We start from the raw sequence: 20,102 nt of genomic DNA, 5'->3' as shown, positions 1-20,102 counted from the left end.
AGGTGCCATTATGGCCGAGTGGTCTAAGGCGCCGCGTTCAGGACCCAGTCTCCCCAGGAGGCCTGGGTTCGAATCTCAAATTTCCCCATTGTGGGACTAATAAAGGGAATATTATTATTATTACGCGTGCTCAGTCGCGTAAAAACATTGACCTGTGTGATAGCATTTTTGGGTCTGCGCTTTCAGAACCCTTGAAACCAACAGGTAAACCAAATAAATTAATTCCACTGTTAAAGGCACGAAGGGATAAAACGTTATCACCGTCCTCGCCAGTTTCACCGAATGTTCTTGATCATGTTAGCACCTTTCGTGAGCATCCTCTAAAGACAAACAAAATTGCCCATACTGCACTTGCCGATGCACAGCCAAAAATGAAGCGTCGCTATGTCAAAAAGGCCGTGAGACGTGACTTCGGAATCCGTGATAAAGTGCTTGTTTTCCCTCCTGTTCCTGGTAGCACATTATCAGCCACATTTTCTGGTCCATATGAAATAAAACAAGAATTCAGTGGCGCGAACTATGCAGTGAACACACGTGTTAAAAAGCGTAAAACGCAAATTTGCCATATTTGCCGGTGCTGGTGGAGTCCTGATGCAGGAGAATGATAGTGGGGTAGATCATATTAGTTTCACGAAAATTCCATAGATGCCAACTCCGTTAATCGCCCATTGCGAAAGAAATGTCACTGTTGCTTGCTCTCCAACACTTTTCAGGTGCACTTTGGGTCCAGCTATCCACCTTTGTATAAGTATGACCAACTTTACTTTGTATTTTGTGTATGTTGTGCTTGATACAAAATTTTGTTTTGTATTTTAAGGGGGGGAGTGTTACGGCCCTTGGCTAGGGCCCACCTACAAGGCCACGCCCTTGTTTCTTGTTAACTTTTCTACCTTTTTTTTACGAAAGTACATGGACTAGTATCCTGGCTGTTTCCTCATCGTTGGCCTGCTTTCCTGCTCGATCGTCGTTGGTGGACTGCTTTCACGCTCGTTCTTCATTGGTGGACTGGTTTCCTGCTCGTTAGTAATGGACCGCCCGATCAACGAGCTCCACCTGTGCAGCTGAGACCAATAAAAGGACCTCGGTTCTGCTGCTCAGGGCGGCTGGGACTTTAGAGTTCATTTCGCCTCGCTTGCGCTCGTGTGTCTCTTGTTTGGACTTTGGAAATTTTGGAGACACTTGCTTTTGTTATTCATACACATTTGTGAACTTGGGTTAATACCTTTTGGTTAAGATCATTTGTTTAAAACCTACCTCTTTTCTTTCCTAAAAATAAATTGTAAACTCTCTCCACACCATTTAACAGCTTGGTCTAGGTTACTTCCCTTCTTCCCTAGCAGAGCCGGTCGTAACAGGTGCTCGTATTGGATTGTCCATAACGAACACCATTTTCAAACATAAGGGTGTCTATATGTGCACTTGGCACCAGGACAACCTTGGCTGCAGTTCGATGATCGACTTTGTAGTCATGTCATCGGATTTGCAGCCACATGTTTTGGACACTCGGGGGAAGAGAGGGGCAGAGCTGTCAACTGATCACCTCCTGGTGGTGAGTTGGCTCCGATGGTGGGGGAAGATGCCGGTCCGACCCGGCAGACCCAAACGTATTGTGAGGGTCTGCTGGGAACACTTGAAAGAATCCCGTGTCAGAAAGAGTTTCAACTCCCACCTCCGGCAGAGCGTTGCCCACGTATCGGGGAAGGCGGGGGACTTTGAATCTGAGTGGACCATAGGTGGTTGGTGCCTGCCGTGGCGGCAACCAATGAACCCGCTGGTGGACACAGCCGGTAAGGGATGCTGTCAGGCAGAAGGAGTCCTATCGGGCCTTTTTGGCCTGTGGGACTCCGGAGACAGCTGACAGGTACCACCTGGCCAAGCGGAATACGGTTTCGGCGGATGCTGAAGAAAAAACCTGGGAGGAGTTCTGTGAGGCCATGGAAAACGACTTCCAGACAGCTTTGAGGAAATTCTGGTCCACCCTCCGACGTCTCAGGAGAGGGAAGCAGTGCACCGTTAACACTGTTTATAGTGAAGATGGGATGCTACTGACCTCGACTCAGGCTGATGTAAGTCGGTGGGAAGAATACTTCGAAGACCTCAATCCCACCGACACGCCTTCCATTCAGGAAGCAGAGCCTGAGGACTCGGAGATGGACTCACATATCTCTGGGGCTGAAGTAACCGAGGTGGTTAACAAGCTCCTCAGTGGCAAAGCCCCGGGGGTGGATGAGATCCGCACAGAGTTCCTAAAGCAGGGGTCCTCAACCCTGTTCCTCGAGGGCCAGTGTCCTGCAGGTTTTCCATTTCTCCCTGCTGCAACACAGCTGATTCAAATGATCAGATAATCAGCAAGGTCTGCAGAAGCTAGATAACGATCGCTCAGGTGTGTTGCAACAGGGAAAGGTGGAAAACGGGCAGGACACCGGCCCTCAAGGAACAGGATTGAAGACCCCTGTCCTGAAGGCTCTGGATGTTGTGGGGCTGTCATGGTTGACACGCCTCTACAACATTTCGTGGACATCGGTGACAGGGCCTCTGGATTAGCAGACTGGGGTGGTGGTCCGGAGGGTATGTTCCAATTATAGAGGAATCAGACTCCTCAGCCTCCCTAATAAGGTCTACTCAGGGGTACTGGAGAGGAGGGTCCGTCGGGAGGCTGAATCTCAGATTCATGAGGAGCAGCGTGGTTTTTGTCCTGGCCGTAGAACAGTGAACCAGGTTTACACTCTCCGCAGGGTCCTTGAGGGTGCATGGGAGTTCGCCCAACCAATCTACATGTGTTTTGTGGACTTGGAGAAGGCGTACGACCGTGTCCCTCGTGGAATTCTGTGGAGCGAGCCTCCTGATACAGGCAGTTCGGTCCCCGTACAACCGATGTCAGAGTTTGGTCCACATTGACGGCAGTATGTCGGATTCGTTTCCAGTGAGGATTGGACTCCGCCAAGGCTGCTCTGTGTCACCGATTCTGTTCATAACATTTAAGGACAGAATTTCTTGGCGCAGCGAAGGCAATGAGGGGATCCTGTTTGGTGGCCTCAATATTTCATCACTGCTTTTTGCAGATGCTGTGGTACTGTTGGCTTCTTCAAGCTCTGATCTACGACTCTCACTGGAGTGCTTCGCGGCCGAGTGTGAAGCGGTTGGGATGAAGATCAGCACCTCCAAATCTGAGACCATGGTTCTCAGTCGCAAAAGGGTGGAGTGCCTTCTCCAGGTTGGGGAAGAGATCCTGCCCCAAATGCAGGAGATCAAGTATCTTGAGGTCTTGTTCACGAGTGAGCGGAGGATGGAGCGTGAGATTGACAGGCGGATCGGTGTAGCATCTGCTGTGAGGCGGACGCTGTATTTGTCTGCCGGGGTGAAGAAGAAGCTGAATCAAAAAGGCGAAGCCCTCGATTTACCGGTCTATCTACGTTCCTACCCTCATCTATGGTCACAAGCTGTGGGTCGTGATCGAAAGAAGAGGATCTTGGATACTAGCGGCCGAAATGAGTTTCCTCCGCAGGGTGTCCCAGCTCCCCCTTAAAGATAGGGAGAGAAGCTCGGCCATCCGGGAGGGACTCAGCGTCGAGGAGCTGCTTTTCCGTGTTGAGAGGAGCCAGCTGAGGTGCCACGGGCATCTGATTAGGATGCCTCCTGGACGCCTCCCAAGTGAAGTGTTCCGGGCATGTCCCACCGGCAGGAGGCCCCAAGGACGACCCATACTGGAGAGACTATGTCCCCCGGCTGGCCTGGGAACACCTGGGGATCCTTCCGGAGGAGCTAGAAGACGTGGCTAGGGAGAGGGAAGTCTAGGCTTCCCTGTTGAAGTTGTTGCCTCCGCAACCCGGATAAGGGGCAGATAATGGATGGATAATATTCAGATACAATGATATATCAAACAACAACAACATGAAAACTATTACTCAAGTTCTGACTTAACAAACCATGAATTATTAATCATCAAATCATTATAGTATATTGTTTTAGACTGTCCCATGTACCATTATACCACAGAGTCGTCGGCTCTCGTTAATATCAATAATAACAAAATATCAATATTTCACAGATAAGTCATGCCATGTTCCACAATGCCACACAGACAAAAAAACATTGCAGATTCACTTGGAGAAAATATGCAACACGCCAACATTGACGAATTTGTCGCATAACCTAACATTATTTTCAGTGAGGCTGAAATAGGTGATAAGCTGTTGTGTAGAATACTGGTCTTCAACAAAAAAAATACCATTATTTCTCTAGATTTTTAATGACTTTGTCTTAAACAACTCAACTTTATTATTTCACAACACAAAACATAGCTACTATGATCAAATCAAACAAAGGTATAATTTTAGAGATGCATGCCTCCAGTGGGGGGAACGAGCATCTTGCTGGGGGGGTACGGCCCCTTATGGTACACAGGTCATTGTTGACAGATAAAAAAGTAATTTTGCATCAGTTTGCTCTCCATTTCACGACTAATTGACTGGTAGGTAATCTGAATGCCGAACACAGGCAGCAGGGGGCGATTGCATTCAGCAGTGAGAGTGATGTATCAAAACAAGATCAACAAACACGGTAGGCTGTAGCTCAAGAGGGGAAACATCATTACCATCTCTCTCGTCTACTAAATCAAAGTATTTTCCCGACTTTGAAGAAGAAGCTTGTGCTGACTGGGATGGGAGTTTGTAGCCTGGTTACCAAGAATGGGTACCCATCCTATAATAAGTCAAGTGCAAAATCCTATTTCATTGTGTTTTATATGCATTTTTTTTAGAACTGCTGAATTGCACTGCATTGTTCTTTTCTTTTCATCGCGAGTTCACAAGCAAAGTGATACTATCAAACAGAATTTGTCACGAGTGAAAATAAATAACATCAAACTGAACTAGCATGAGCATACAAAAAAAGAATAGTATATAATTGGCCCAAGTTCACCAGCATTTTCTTTCAGTTCACCAACATGTTTTGTCTTATGTTACAACAACAAAGGTTTCTGTGGAGAACATCAAAAGTGTGTTACTGGTTAGCCTGCTCGACAGATGCATTTCAGAAAGGAAGGATGGTGATGACAGAGAATTTGTTAAGGACCCTAAAATGTAAAAAGATAGTCTTGTCTAAACTACAAATATAAGCATGGTCTCTTTTTGACAGAAGGGACTTTGCATGAACTGTGGCAATTGAATGTGTGCTAAAACAAATGATTACTAAACTTTCTCCATGCACCATGATATTACTAGCTGCTGTAGCAGTGTTGTTGGGCGCATCAGAAACTATCCATCTATCCATTCTCTGAACCGATTATCCACACTAAGTTTTTTGGTGTGGTGGATTGTGGAACACCAGCTAACTTTGGGCGAGAGGGGCGTACAGCCTGGACTGGTTAACAGTCAACCGTAGAACAGACGAACAGCCATTCACATTCTAGAGCAGGCATCACCAAATGGCAGACCGCGGTCCGGATCCGGACCGACAGATGGTTCGGACCAGACCCATGACCAATCCATGATGAATTTTTTTCAGGGCGCATTTCCAAACGTTGACGCTGCAATTCTAGTTAATACGGAAAAGGCATCACTGATTTGAGCCAATCAAATCTTTTGTTTACGATCCACTGCCAATTGCGCAGCAGACCGGAGAGAGTGCTCTGAGAGTATGCCTTGCTAAAAAGTTAGCAAGGTCGATGCGTGTTGTTTTAAATGAATGGATGGAGAAATTTTGTTTCGTTCTGGCTGCAGCCGATTCAAAACCAGTGTGCATCATATGCTCCGAAACCGTCGCAACATTGCAAAGCGCCACTACGAAACAAAGCACCGCCCTTTTGTGCAAAGTTATCCGCTGAAGTTTGAGGTGAGCGCAGGCAAAAACATCGAACTTCGAGTGCAGTATAACAGATTTTTACGTTTTCGTTTATAGCCCAGCGGCATGCAAACGAATGTTCACTAAAAGCATCATGGATTTTGGGGAAACATAACAAAACATTCAGCGATTGGGAAGTTGCAAAGGAGTGCTTAAATGCGGTTGCACAAACATTATTTCAAGGAAAACACAAAGCCCACATGTGTGAATTAAATTACCAAATCCCAATGGCCCCGACTCCGTTCCAACCCAGATTTAAGTCACTGGCAGGGCAGTCACAAACTCTTTTTTCTCATTAAGAGGAGTTAAAAAAATATTAAAAATAAAAGGTGTCAAAGCTTGATGAGGACAGCCATTTTTATTGACTGTGTACTGAACATGTTTTACTTGGATAATTAGGCTTTCCTTTTTTTTAGGCTGATAACTCTTGAATTAAGAAAAAAAAAGTCAAAGATGTTAACTCAATGCTTAGTAGTTCTGCAGGAGATATTTTACTGTTTTTTTCTGGAGGTGGCACCCTTAAGTTCCTGGAGCCACATTTTCTTGAATGTGAAATAAACGCCTTATATTTGTTTGACTGGCAAAGGTGTTTAATGGGAACATTGCTAAATATTTCGTATCTAAGTGCGCTCTGTTGAAAATGACTAAATATTGAAACTACATAAAAATGTGAACATAGGCTAGACATTAAGGGAAGTTGGACTTTGGTTCGGACCTTTTAATTGGAAGAAATTTTAGTCGTGGACCTCTGTGACTTTTAATTGAATACCTCTGTCCTAGAGGATCAGTGATGCATTACTCTAATATGACCTCTTTTTGCTAATGGTGGGGTGGAGGAGGCGTACCACTGCATAATGTATTTTTTGTTCATTTACCTATAACCGTGACTTATAATGATAGACAGAACAATTAATGGTCTATCCACTTTTTGTAATATTTTAATTTGCTCGTGTGCCGTGATATTGGTCGTTCATGATTAAGTGGAATTGTTAGTTAATTTTTTATTCATTAAATTATTACATCATATGGAAAACGCTATGTTCCAGCTCCAGCTGTTGTGAAATGTGCAAGATAAATAAAGTTGTATTGTATATCATGCATGCGCAGAATGATCCAACTATGCTTCCCATAATCCCACTCAGAAGTGCAGTGAGCACGAGAGCAGACAGTGTCTCAATGATCTCAGTCAATGCGAGTTTGAGATTGTAAAAGTTGTGTTTTTTTTACAGGGTTCTGATCCCCCACGCTCACCAACCAGCGGCATATTCCAGTAAACATGTCACACTAACAGTGCTGAACTATAGAAAAATAAAAAAAAGCAGCGCATCTACATCAAACTGTCGCCCGTACTCCCGCAAGTATTTTCAGCTACTTGAATGACAGTCACCAAGCTATCTTGCGCCACAGCAGCATGGACTTTATTTGTACTATATGTCAGTCATTGCACAGCAGCAGCAATGAGCTACATGATGCAGTTCTTCTCCTCTGTGGTAAAAAAAAATAACCCATTCTAAACAAGTAGCGTTTTCACCAACGAGGACGCATAAAGCGTCCTAATTGCTAAATCGAAATAAAGAATCGGGAAAGACTCAAAATAAGAGATTTGATGTACACTTGCCTTTTGACAGAAATGACTAGAAGTGCGTTAGGACGGAGAACCAAAAGGTATGAACAGAAATGTTCTATAACAATCAATTCATATCTAGATGCAAAATGACGGCTTTAGCAATTTAGCAGGTGCTCTAAGACCAGAACACGGCTGAGGTCCTCATGACAAAGAGCTCGATGTCAAACGTGTATTAAATATTTATAACATCATCAATGTCATTTGCACCACAGAGTACTGAGTTTTGAAGTCTACACAATAATAGGTCTCAAAATCATTAACAAACGACAGCGGGCCCACCCTGATGGCACTCATATAGCAGCGGGAGACTTTAATAAGGCCAATTTAAAGACTATACTCCCAAAGTTCCACCAGCATGTGACGTGCCCAACGAAGGGAGAAAACACACTTGATCATGTGTAGTCAATAGGGCTGTCAATATTAAAGCATTAACTCAGGTGATTAATACAAAGAAATTTAACTCAGTTAAGTCAGTTTGATTTCCTTCAAAAATAATTTGCATACATTGCAAATATTGTGCCATATTAGCCGTCTTTAGCACGTCTCAGAACAAAACACTGTGTTTAAGTTCCCACTGGGCCTTGCAAACCAACACTGCTGGAGTGTGGCGCTTGTGGGCAGTTTTGAGAAATGTTTCGAAAATAAATGTCTGTAAAGCTGTCTCCATTTAGATCGTATTTAAGAAAGAGATTAGAACAGTCTTTGAATGAAATAGAATCAGAATCAGAAATCCCTTTATTGTCATTGTACAGTGTGCAACGAGATTAGAGAGCTCCCTTCTCCAGTGCAATACTACAATAATTTAATCAAATACATAAATTAGATAAATAAGAATAAAAAATGTGATGGAAAATAATACAAAATTGGATAAATAAAACACATTACGTCGCTGTTCTGCAAGGTAAGGGTGGTCGTGTGTGTGTGAGAGTTCAGAATGGTGATGGCTCTCGGAAAGAAACTATTTTTCAGTATATTAGTCTTTGATTTGATGCACCTGTAGCGCCTGCCAGAGGGCAACAGGTCAAACAGGTGTGAGTTCGGGTGAGTATTGTCTTTGATGATATTGAGAGCTCTGCTGAGGCACCGGGTGGTGTAGATGTCCGACAGGGAGGGGAGAGGGCAGCCTATAATCCTCTGCACCGTTTTGATTGTCCTCTGGAGCCTCACTCGGTCTGCCTCAGTGCAGCTGCTGTACCAGGTGGAGACCCAGTAGGTCAGCAGGCTCTCAATGGACGAGTGGTAGAAGCCCAGCAGCAGCTACTTGTCCAGGTTGAATTTCCTGAGGACCCTCAGGAAGTGCAGACGCTGGTGGACCTTCTTTACCACTACTGTGGTGTTGTGTGTCCAGGAAAGGTCATCGGAGATTTGTACTCCCAGGAACTTGAATTTGTGGACCCTCTGCACACATTCACCTCTGATGAAGAGGGGGAGTGGCACAGTCTTGTTCCTCCTAAAGTCGATGACGATCTCCTTTGTTTTTCCAATGTTGAGTTGCAGTCTGCTTGTCCTCACACCAAGCCTCCCTGTAGGCTGCCTCGTCACCTTTTGAGATCAGACCGACCACTGTCGTGTCGTCGGCAAATTTGACGATCGTGGGCCGGGCTGCAGTCGTCGGTGTAGAGGGCATATGGGAGAGGGCTCAGCACGCATCCTTGAGGGGAACCGGCTCAGCGTTCGGGTGGAGGGTGTGTCGGGGCCGAGCAACGCAGTCTGGGGTCTGTTGGTCAGAAAGTCCTTAATCTAGATGCGTGTGAGGGCAGGGAGGCAGAGAATGTCCAGTTTGGAGATGAGGATGTTTGGTATGATTGTGTTGAATGCCGAGCTGTAGTCCACAAAGAGCACCCTGGCATAGCTCTGCTGTTGTTCCAGATGGCCCAGCACTTGGATACAAATATACTTCATATTTGGTGATTTTGCATCAATTCCAAGATATTATTTAAGTATCTGTTATAAGCTTTGCAAAAAATAGTGGTTGAAAAATGTGATTAATAACGATTATTCATGAAATTCTTTGGTGATTAGTTAGTTAAAAAAAATAATCGCTAGACAGCACTAGTATTCAAACATCAAGAACGGGTACAGACCCACCTTCGGCCAGTCAGACCATCTGTCGCTGCTGCTCACCCCTGCGTACACCCCTCTCAGACGCAGATTCAGGCCCGCCACAAAAACTTATTAAAATCTGGCATGACACCGCCATGGGTGAATTGCAGGACGGCTTCCAACACACAGACTGGAACCTGTTTGATTATCAGGACCTTAATGTTTACACATTGTGTACTGGACTACATCAAGTTCTGCATGCAAACTGTGTCCGTGAACAAGATCATTTGCTCTTTCCCAAACACGAAACCCTGGATGTCCACCCAGGTTCGTTCACTCCTCAAGGGCCGTGATACCGCCTTCAGGTCAGGCGTTCTGTACAGTGTGGCTGACCAGAAAAAAGGCATTTAAGCAAGCCAAAACGGACTACAAGAGGAGGTTAGAGTCCCACTTTGCCAGCAACAGACCACGGGAGGTGTGGCAGGGTCTACAGAGCATCACCAACTACTGAGGAGGTAGCATAACACCGGTAAACCTGAGTGCGTTACTGGCGGAGGAGCTGAACTGCTTCTTTGCTCGCTTTGACTCACAGCAACTGCCACAACCCCGCACTCCATAACCTCCATAACCTAATCATGTCCCCTACAGTTTATATAGTATCTTTCTGCAGCTCAGTGTGTGGTTGATACTTTTGAACTTGGTGCCAAACCTTTGCTGAGGTGCTTCTGTGACTCTGTCAGCCATATGTTTGACTGTTGACCAGTTCAGTTCAGGGTATTCCTTTACTTTGAGGATGGCTTTTTCCTCATGTGCTTTGATGTTCATGAGAGAATCCAATTTTGGTTCACAAATTCCCAAGAGTTTGAGTAACGCGTCAGAGCTTTGTTACCAACCATGAGGTCAACTTCTGCAGAATGTTCACCAACCGAAATACTAAACGAAATGTAGAGATGTCTTAGTTCACTTGACCTTTTTTAGAGCGATATCTGTTTCTGTGTTGGATGACAGATGGCAGGTGTATCTTGCACGTGGTCTGCACGTCTCTTGGCAGCCTGAGACAGTTTTCATTAATGAACTGTCATTTAGCTTTGAGTCACTTCCATGTTAAGAACGACTCGTTTGCTGACTCACAGCACAAGCTGTTCCCTGCTTCTCCACAACAGTGACACATTTACTCCACACTTCCCCCTAATACCTTTAATGGAATAATCAAACTTAATTATACAATGATAATCCATCCATCCATTTAATAGGCTGTGTCCACTATGTGGCCCACAATTGGCTGGAAACCAGACCAGGGTGCCAATTGCAGTCAGCAAAAGAATACATTTTTATATCAAATTATATAAAATAATATTGCTCTAACGCTGTAAATTGTCCCTAGATGTGATTGTGAGCGCTTGGTTGTCTTTGTGTGCCCTGGAATTTATTGTGTGTGTGTGTGTGTGTATATATATATATATATATATATATATAAATATTGTTTATTTATTTCTATTTATCTTTTTAGCTTTTGATGATATTGAATGGAACGGGGTCTATTGGATGCGATAATGTGATCTGCGCTCGAAATATTTAAATTTGGCCCACTAGGTTGCGGCTTCAGCACCCACTTTGTGCATGCATAACTGCGGTGACATGAAGGGATGTAATTGCACTGCAGTAGCACATATGCAAAAATGGGTTAATTGACAGCATACTGTTCTCTGTGCAGTTTGAAAAGGCCTTGTAAATGGCTTGTTGCTTTCTGAAAAGAATCGAAAGGGGAGTTTATTTTCTTATTTGTTTTTTTTTGTTTTTTCAGATTGGAAGAGATCATGGCCATTGAAAAATATATGATAGCCTTCATCACTTCATGCCGTGCTCACGCGGAAGAGCGACTGTGACAAGTGCCTTGAACAGGAAAAAGTAGCGATCAAAAATAGGAATTGGTCAGCTGTCAAATTTTACCTCAAAAACCGAATCACAGCTCTCAAGATGAAAGTTTAGAGGGATCAAGTCTAGTCATTAGATACTGTCAAAAGGGTTACATTGTTAGACATTGTTTATTTATTTAAAACAGTATCAGGCCACAGGGGTGCCTCTAGGATGAGCAATGGATTCCAGATACAAAGATCTCCTCATCGGCCAATCATGAGTATTGCTTTGCTGATTTGTTCACCCCAAATATCTCTGGCGTAGCTTTTTTATATATATATATATATATATATATATATATACACACAAACATCTTATATTCCGTGCAATGGAATACTAATGAAAAACTTTACGGCCTTAAAAACGAAGGTGCTGTTTTATGGGCTGATATTTGTGCCAATCAATATCAGCCCATAAAACAGCACCTTCAACAAGGAGATCCATGTATCTGGAATCATCCATTGCTCACCCTAGAGGCACCCCTGTAGCCTGATATTTGAGCTACTAGAAACTGAATCTGAATATTGATTTGAATGTGAATTGCTTAACTTGAATATTTGAATTGAAAACAGAATTATTGAATTACATAAATTGTAGATGGAAACATTCAGATTCAAATTAAACAATTATGCAATTCAATAATTCAGTTTTGAATTCAATAATTAATTTTTTTAATTCAAATATTCAGTTTTTAATTCAAATATTCAAGTTAAGCAATTCACATTCATATCGATGATATTCAGATTCAGTTTCTAGTGCCATAAATATGAGCCCAAAATCATGACCTCCCTTTACTTCTATTTCTCTTACATTTGATTAACCAAAATATATATATATGCCCAAAAGAACTGTTTGGGCAGTACAATGCCATAGCTATTTATGTAACGATGCAACTTAAGTGATTGTAAGTCCTCGGCTGCTTGTCTTTGGTCTGTCTTTAGAAGTTGGCAACTTGGAAAACAAGGCATTTAACTTTAATTAAGGCGTATGCATGCCTTTATCTAACTTTAGAAGTGGTGTGCACTGCACTTGTTGTAATTCAATATCAGTGGACTGTTAAATCCGTAAACTGTACTTTGTATTATTAAAGTGTTTTGAAATAATATTTTTGTTGAATTTTCACTGCACAATACCAACTTACCTTGGTCTTTTTTATTTTAATATTAAAAGTTTAATAAAAATGAAAACTAATACTTAAAGTATTTTTGAAAAAAAATAAAACTGATCAAAATTAACAAACCCACCCTGAAAATAAATTAGAACTATTATTAAAAATCACAAACTATAATAACCCTAGCCTGCGCTTATCTAGCAAATTGCCTCTGGATCTGACCCAACTCGTGCAGATTTTTACAGCACGACTTGCAGGATCAACACTGTTCACAAAAATAGAGCACAGAGTGTTAAAAGAAGTTATATTAACAATAAATTGGTGAAATATTAAATACTACACAAAACTGTAATGTAAAATCAAAATGTCAGTGGTAACACTGTAGTTGTTTCTACAGCAATGGTATTTTGGAGACTAAAATCACATATCTTTTGATGACAGGGGTTTTGAAAAGTATTTCACTATTATAGTATCTTCACTACTTAAACAATGTAAAACGAATGGTTGTGCTGAAAAGTTCCAATTAGAATGAAACAGAGCCACTAATCTAGCTATAGTGTGTGATGTTGTTTTTGATGCAGGCCTGTTTCACTGCAGTGGCCAATTTTTGTTCTGTGTACTGGAGAAGAAGACCCATATACATAAATTTAAGTGGTGCATTGGATAGCTTTACCTTGACTTGTAAATCTTATAGCTAGTCATTAAAGGAAGGTGCTTGTACATTTTTGGTGCAGTAATTTTAATATTCATTTGACCTTCGACCAGCTTTTTGGAAGATTGGAAAATGAAATGTGCTACATGCTACCTGTACTGCATTCCCAACTGCTACGTGACACAAAATTAGGAACGTATCGCCTCTCACAAGAGTTAATCCATCCTTATCTCTGTGTTGCAGTGTGGATTATTTTAGAGTGCCCAGAAGGAGGGAAGCATACACTGTAAATGCTGTCTTGAAAGTCGTAAAATAACGGATGGACTGCACACCCTCTGTATCATGACGTTCTCCTTCACGCTTTGCAAATATAGCATTTGCCGATTATTTTGATGAAAATGTTCAATTTGATCATGCGGTCGACTTATATTGTAGTCCTGGAAAACCATAAACCAAGCATTTATTCTCCTACATAACTATCTACACAGTTGCAGCCCATCTTATATTAAACACAGTGAAACATTGTTGGCAAATAATGTGCAGCTTACACACAGAAATTCACAGTTTTAATCCTGTCCCACAAGTGAGTCAATTTTACGAGCAACTCATCATGCTTGTAGCAATATTTGGCTCCCAATTGATTTCATTGCATTAATCTCTGATTGAAGAATAAGTGAATGTGCTTTGAATTTGAATCGTGGCTCAGTTTCCTCCTGAGGGCAGCATAGGACACCCTTCCATGCCCTCGGAACCTTGCCCAATGGTTCGGAAACGAGGGCAAGTGCCAACTATGCAGCAAAGACAACGCAGGTCTGCAGCACACCCTCTCAAGTTGCGATGTCACCCTGACACAGGGACGTTTCTGCTGGAGGCACAATCAGGTGCTGAGAAAGTTTGCGTAGCTGCTGGAGAGTGCAGGGTTGGGGCGAACAGCACTTCAGATCTCCAGCGGCCAAACATTGTCTTCATAAAGCCAGGAAAGGTGGAAGACGGCGGCGGAAAAAAAAAACTTCTGCTGAGCCCTGGAAAGAGCTGGAAAATCCGCGTTAACCTAGACAAAAAGCAAATTTTCTCAACCAAGATCACACAGATGACGCAAAGATCTTATGCTGTGATGTGGTCCATACCTGTTAAGAATGTCCTCATTATTGAACTGACAATGCTCTGGGAGGAGGGAATTCCAGTAGCACACGAGTTCAAGTGGCCCAAGTACACACCTGGCACAGGAGTCCAAAGCCGAAGGACCATTAACCCTTTGGGGGTTGGCTGCAGGGGCTTTGTGGGGCGGGGTTGGCAGTCCCACTTTTCCGTGCGGAGGCAAATGGCTGGCAGAAGAGGAAGAGAAAGCGAGTTTCTGGATGTGGCTACGGCGAATGGACATCATTTGGGGCTCAACACCCCAAAGAGGTGAGTTGCAGGGAGTGGCATGGGGAGAGGTCCCCACAAAACCCACGGCCCCCCCACCGCGAGAAACATCAGTGAACGTTGGCACCAGCTGACGACCATGCAACTAACCTCAAAGTGCTGAAGGAGATGTGACAGGCAGTTTTGCCAATCAATAAAACCTGTACTGTTAAAATTCTTCAGAGCAAGGTTCAAAGGTTGATATTCCAAGTAACTATCCTGAAGAATATAGTATATATTCCAACCTAAAATCTATATAATACAATGCCAATATTCTTGCCAACACCAAATTCTACATGTACCATTCTGGTAAGTAAAATGCGAAAAACAACAAAACAATCTGGATCAACTTTAGCAATGAATGACAGGACAACACATAATGGTGCTTGATTCTTACTGTTTGGAATGAGTCTGCTAATTTAATTTAATAAACATCTACTTAATCTACTTCCCCTCTGACATTTGTCCTTTTCCCCATAGTGCCAGGTGACGTTCTAAACCATTTAGCCATGGCTGCCTGGGTGACATTGGAATAAAAATGGGTTTACTGTAGCAGCAGTGTTTAACCGCAATGTGTACTTTTACCTATGAACATACGGTTAGCATCCAGAAACCCAGATAGCCTTGATGCTAACATGATGCTTACTCATAGAGACACAATGTCACAATTGGCTCCTATATAGTAATATATTTCTGGCTGAAATGAAATACTTTTGTGTGAATCTCAGCAATCAATCGCATGGGATTCTCCATGTTTTTCTTTAATACAAATCTCATTATGTGTATGGCCTTTGAACCGTATTTTACCACAAGGTCAAACATCCCTGGAGTCCTCATTATACTCCATTGGAATATAATAATAAAGAATCATTCATGGAATAATATGGGCTCTGGTGTATTGCTGTATTTTACCCCCCCCCCCCCCCCCCACTCTCTAAGTGGACAGAGTGAGCTCATTTTCGAGCACCATGCAGACCTGTGTATGGCCCTTCCATACACTGGTAGACAAGTAGTAAAGCCAGCCCAATAAATTTATGTTGCTCACAGTAAATAGAAGAGCAGCAAGTTTGTTCAATGCCCTGATTATTGTTTAACTAGCATCATTTTATACAGTTTTCTGCTCATTGTAAATATCAGCCAGCTGTCACTTATGTTTTACACAACAGAGACACAAAACCTAAATAGTGTGTGTTCAAAAATGTTACTCGCTCTGTCGGTGACTATTTGAAGACAAAACAATATAACTTTCGTTTTTATTATCTATCGAACGTAGGAAAATGCTCACCTTTTAAAACTGTATGAAATGTCTTGGCAAGAAACAAAGCAACACATGGATAAACACCATGTATCACCTTTTTTTAAAAGTCAAAAGTACTTTATTACATTCTCTGACTAATTGCAACAGAGCAGGTCAATGTCGGCATCAGAGCAAATCTAACGGGGGGTTAAATTTTGCATTTCAATAGATGTTTGCTTATTTTCTGTCAAAAACTGATATGTTAATTGAGTAGTCCTCAAACACTCTACACCAAGTACCACCTAAAAAAGAAATATAAAAAAGAAGTACTAAAAGACCAAGTGTGAGGTAACCTTGACCCTGCGTATTTTGAGTAATAAATGTCTTTTAAGAATACTTACGTTAGTTTTTTTTTAATGCAAATGTCCTAGATTCAAAGTTAGACTGAAAGTAATGCCCTAACAATGAAAATGCTTTTGTTCTGCAATCTATATTCTTCGAGAATTACATCAGTCGCAGAACAACAAGCCATTGTAATGCATTGTCGGCATTTGGCAGAATGCCTCTGCGCTGTGTGGTGATGCATTGTTCGCATTCTGGGAGCATCTGAGTGGCCGAAGCAATAAAAATAGGGCACATAAACGGACCAATTCTGGCAAAGAGGGAATTTCAAGACAGCGTCGATGTTCTTTGCCACAAGCACTTTGAAGATTCTATTTTCTCAACCGTTTTGCATGTGATAAAGGGTTCGCAGAAAGGTAGGTGTGAATACAATCCATTTTGAAAAACGTATGGTCTGTTGCGTGTACTGTGACAGCTTATGTGTGACTGACAGCTGTGATGTATGTATGCGGAGTGCCCATGCGCTGAATGAGGACTGTGTGCGTGAACATGGAGCTGAGGAGAATGAGTGGGTGGGTGTTAGAGTAGTACCGAGTTGAACAGCAAGTGTGTAGACATACCTTAAAATTTTCGTCTCCTGAACCCCGTACTCCCGAAGCACATCCCACAGAACTCCCAGAGGGACACGGTCGAACGCCTTCTCCAAGTCCACAAAACATATGTAGACTGGTTGGGCGAACTCCCATGCACCCTCGAGGACCCTGCTAAGAGTGTAGGGCTGGTCCACTGTTCCATGGCCAGGACGAAAACCACACTGCTCCTCTTCAATCTGCGATTCGACCTTCAGACGAACCCTCCTCTCTAGCACCCCTGAATTGACCTTACCAGGGAGGCTGAGTGTAATTCCTCTGTAATTGGAACACACCCTCCGGTTCTCTTTCTCAAAGAGGGGGACCACCACCCCGGTATGCCAATCCAGGTGGCTTGTACCCGATGTCCACGCAATGTCATAGAGGCGTGTCAACCATGAAAACCCCACAACATCCAGAGCCATTAGGAACTCCGGGCAAATCTCATCCACCGAAATATTCCGATGTGCTGACATCACGGTGTCCGCGGAGTTGGGGGAGGAGGCCGCCCATCTCATCTCTCCCGTTGCCAGGACCCTGCATATAAGAGATGTTCCCCAGGAGGACGGCGTCCTGGTCACAATCGAGGGCGTTGTCACTGAAGTAATATATCACTCTCACACTGTCTCCGTGGGGGTGTGGTAAAATTGTTTAATCCTTCTGTTTCTCCCTTAGATCCGAGCCATCAAGATGGTTAGGGTGCGAGGCCGGCTCGTGCCCATGGGGGTCATCTTCTTGCAAAAAGTAACTATTTAACGTTTTACCTCAACTATTGTAATCTAAATATGCATTGAAGCGGTATGCATTGTACGTTTTGTATTACAGGATGGAGTGAAAGTCAAGGTGGTGCGGTGGAGGGTGGCCAATCTTGTAGAAATACATGTGGGCCAAAGGGTGAAGGTGACCCACCTTATGGGGAAGCCTTCACCCTACACTACAAACAGTACGGAGATCAAAGTGAGTAGGCTGGCTAAGACAAAATGTATAGAAAAAATATCTCGATTGAAATATTTCCATTGACTGACTTTAAAATATGTTCACTGATACCACTCGTTTTCTGAGTTTGGTAATTTTACGTTTGAAAGGTGAACCGTGATTACCTGAGCACCTGATGTCATTTTCAGTCGACAGCGAGTGTCAAACAGGCACATTTGTGTTACTCTCAGGTGTGATAGTGGAAGTCATGAAAATAAAACTGTTTATTCTACGTATGTTCATAAAGTGTTATTTTTATACAGGAATTGGAAGACGGCCACTTTCTTGTCAACGCCTACTGGGTTCGGGGCGAGGAGGTCGACGTCATCGACGCCGAGGACAACAAAAAAACGCTCACCCTCGCCACCTGGAGGGAGAGATTCCCCCAGGACCCCCTGTTCCCCCAAGAGGGATTTTTTTTTTGTAATAGTTTTTTTTTTTTTAATTTAATTTTTCTTAAAAAACAAAAAACAAAAAAAACATTTCAATATTGTGGCTTTACTTGATTTCTTGTTTTGATCTGGTTTAACAAGATTCATAAGTATAAATTATAATTTTATACTGAAGCATTTATACTTAATTTATACTGCTAAAATTGGTGTAAAAAAATTGGTGAAAAAAAATTCAGTTGGTTACGATCGTTTTCGAAGTCAAGAATAGTTTTTGGAGTTTGAAAGGCTCAAAAGGTTAATAAATCAGACGCTGGCGGTGTGTTTTAAATCTTGTTTACTCAAAAAAGCTTGGTGCAGGTAAAGGGGTACTTGGCTAAAAATATATTTCGCAGGGGGTACCTCACTGAAAAAAGGTTTAGAATCGCTGGTTTAAAACGGTGAAAAGCACTGCTGGAGACAGCTGTAATGGTTGATCGCATGCAAACCGAACTTCTATCTTAAAATGGCAGGTCAGCAGCCAAAATTGGATTTACTTTTCTGGGGATCTGTGGCAACATCATTCAATATTATGATTAAAAATCATTCACATCCTTCCACTCGGATGACAGCCTTCACACGCAATTTCTCCAGAAATTGCATTCTCTTGTCCAATATATTCATGTTTCAAAAATTCATTCATTCATCCATTTCCAATTGCACTTTTTCGGCACGCTACTCCTTCCACATATTTCAGACGATTCTCACTGTTGCAATTTTAATCCATTCCAAAATTCACGCCATGCGGCCTTCCATTTTTCATGTTACCATGTTTTTCACATTATTCACCCCTCAAGAAAAAAACATTAATTCCCAATTGGACATTACACATTTACACGGTCCCCGTTTGAAAATTGACACATTTCTGTATCTGCTTTCACACTTCTCATCTCATTCACATTTCAAAAATTCATCCATTCCCAATTGCACTTTTTTGGCATGCTACTCCTTCCACAATTTTCAACCGGTTCTCACCATTCCAACCATAATCCATTCCAAAAATTCACACAATGCAGCCTTCTATTTTAACCTCATTCACTCCATTCGTGTTTTAAAAATGTATCCGTTCAAATGCCGCTTTTCCATTCTATTCTTCATTCAAAATCATTCACCATCATTTCACATCCTTCCACCCAATGGCTTCAACTCCTCAGCCTTCACACGCAATTTCTCCAGAAATTGCATTTTCTAGTTCCTCTTGGAGTATATCTTGTAAATTAATGGCTCTGCATCTTCTTTCAAGAGTATTTTTGCAGCCCCTTAAAAGTTTACTATTTCGTCAAATTGATTTAGATATACTCTCTTGAGACCATTGCAGGTCGCTATTTTCAGCATTTTTTCCAGTTTTTTGTTTCCTTTGTCTTCATGCATTTTCCCTTCTACAATGTCCATGTGTACGGTCACTAGAATGAACAGTTCACTCGTGGGGATCGAGCCCTACTACAGATGGTAGAGGTACGTCCACGATATAAAATTTGATGTTAATCCATCTTGAGTCTTTGAACTGGCATGTAATATTTATGGTTGCAACGAATCTCATTCTCTGGATCTTATCACTGAAGCTGCTAGAGTTCAATCTTCGCCCGCGACCCATTTCCACTGCCATCATGTTGTGTTATTGGGGTACTCAATAACAAGACTTGATGGAATGCCTATAACTAGTTCTCCATAACATCCATACAAAGTACACAGCATATCCTTATACGCGTCACGGGTATGACAGGTTGTATATCACTCCGCCTAAGGCAGTTATATAGTTCCTTACGTATCTCAAAAGTAAGTCGCATTTACGATGACAGACGATGGATCCAGTAGGATATAACAAAATAACGGCAAAGCTAAACGTGAATATCCGAATGGTTTCCCAATGGCCAAGTTGCTTCTAAGATGAAAAGC

The 20,102-nt window shown here is 42.5% G+C and overlaps 1 protein-coding gene across 1 annotated transcript; it reads left to right on the top strand.

Moving 5' to 3' along the window:
- Positions 1 to 17,340: 17,340 nt before the first annotated feature.
- LOC148324047 (uncharacterized) lies at positions 17,341 to 19,659 on the top strand. The gene is made up of 5 exons (XM_088313488.1): positions 17,341 to 17,406; positions 17,479 to 17,547; positions 17,629 to 17,760; positions 18,042 to 18,175; positions 19,614 to 19,659. The coding sequence occupies exons 2-5, from the start codon at positions 17,494 to 17,496 to the stop codon at positions 19,657 to 19,659; spliced, it is 366 nt and encodes a 121-aa protein (XP_088169614.1). The 5' UTR covers positions 17,341 to 17,406; positions 17,479 to 17,493.
- The last annotated feature ends 443 nt before the right edge of the window (positions 19,660 to 20,102 follow it).

This window comes from Idiotropiscis lumnitzeri, chromosome 13 (assembly GCF_059441095.1).
Source record: "Idiotropiscis lumnitzeri isolate Australia: NSW breed Sydney's pygmy pipehorse chromosome 13, RoL_Ilum_1.0, whole genome shotgun sequence".
Classification (NCBI taxonomy): Eukaryota; Metazoa; Chordata; class Actinopteri; order Syngnathiformes; family Syngnathidae; genus Idiotropiscis; species Idiotropiscis lumnitzeri.
Note: the sequence above shows the minus strand (reverse complement) of the source record. Positions and strands in the feature narration are given on the sequence as shown.

Coding starts and splice junctions, on each gene's coding strand:
- LOC148324047 (XM_088313488.1), top strand. CDS start 17,494: ATGGTTAGGGTGCGAGGCCGGCTCGTGCCCATGGGGGTCATCTTCTTG. Junction 17,761..18,041: donor CAAACAGTACGGAGATCAAA/GTGAGTAGGCTG, acceptor ATTTTTATACAG/GAATTGGAAGACGGCCACTT. Junction 18,176..19,613: donor AGATTCCCCCAGGACCCCCT/GTTCCCCCAAGA, acceptor TACGGTCACTAG/AATGAACAGTTCACTCGTGG.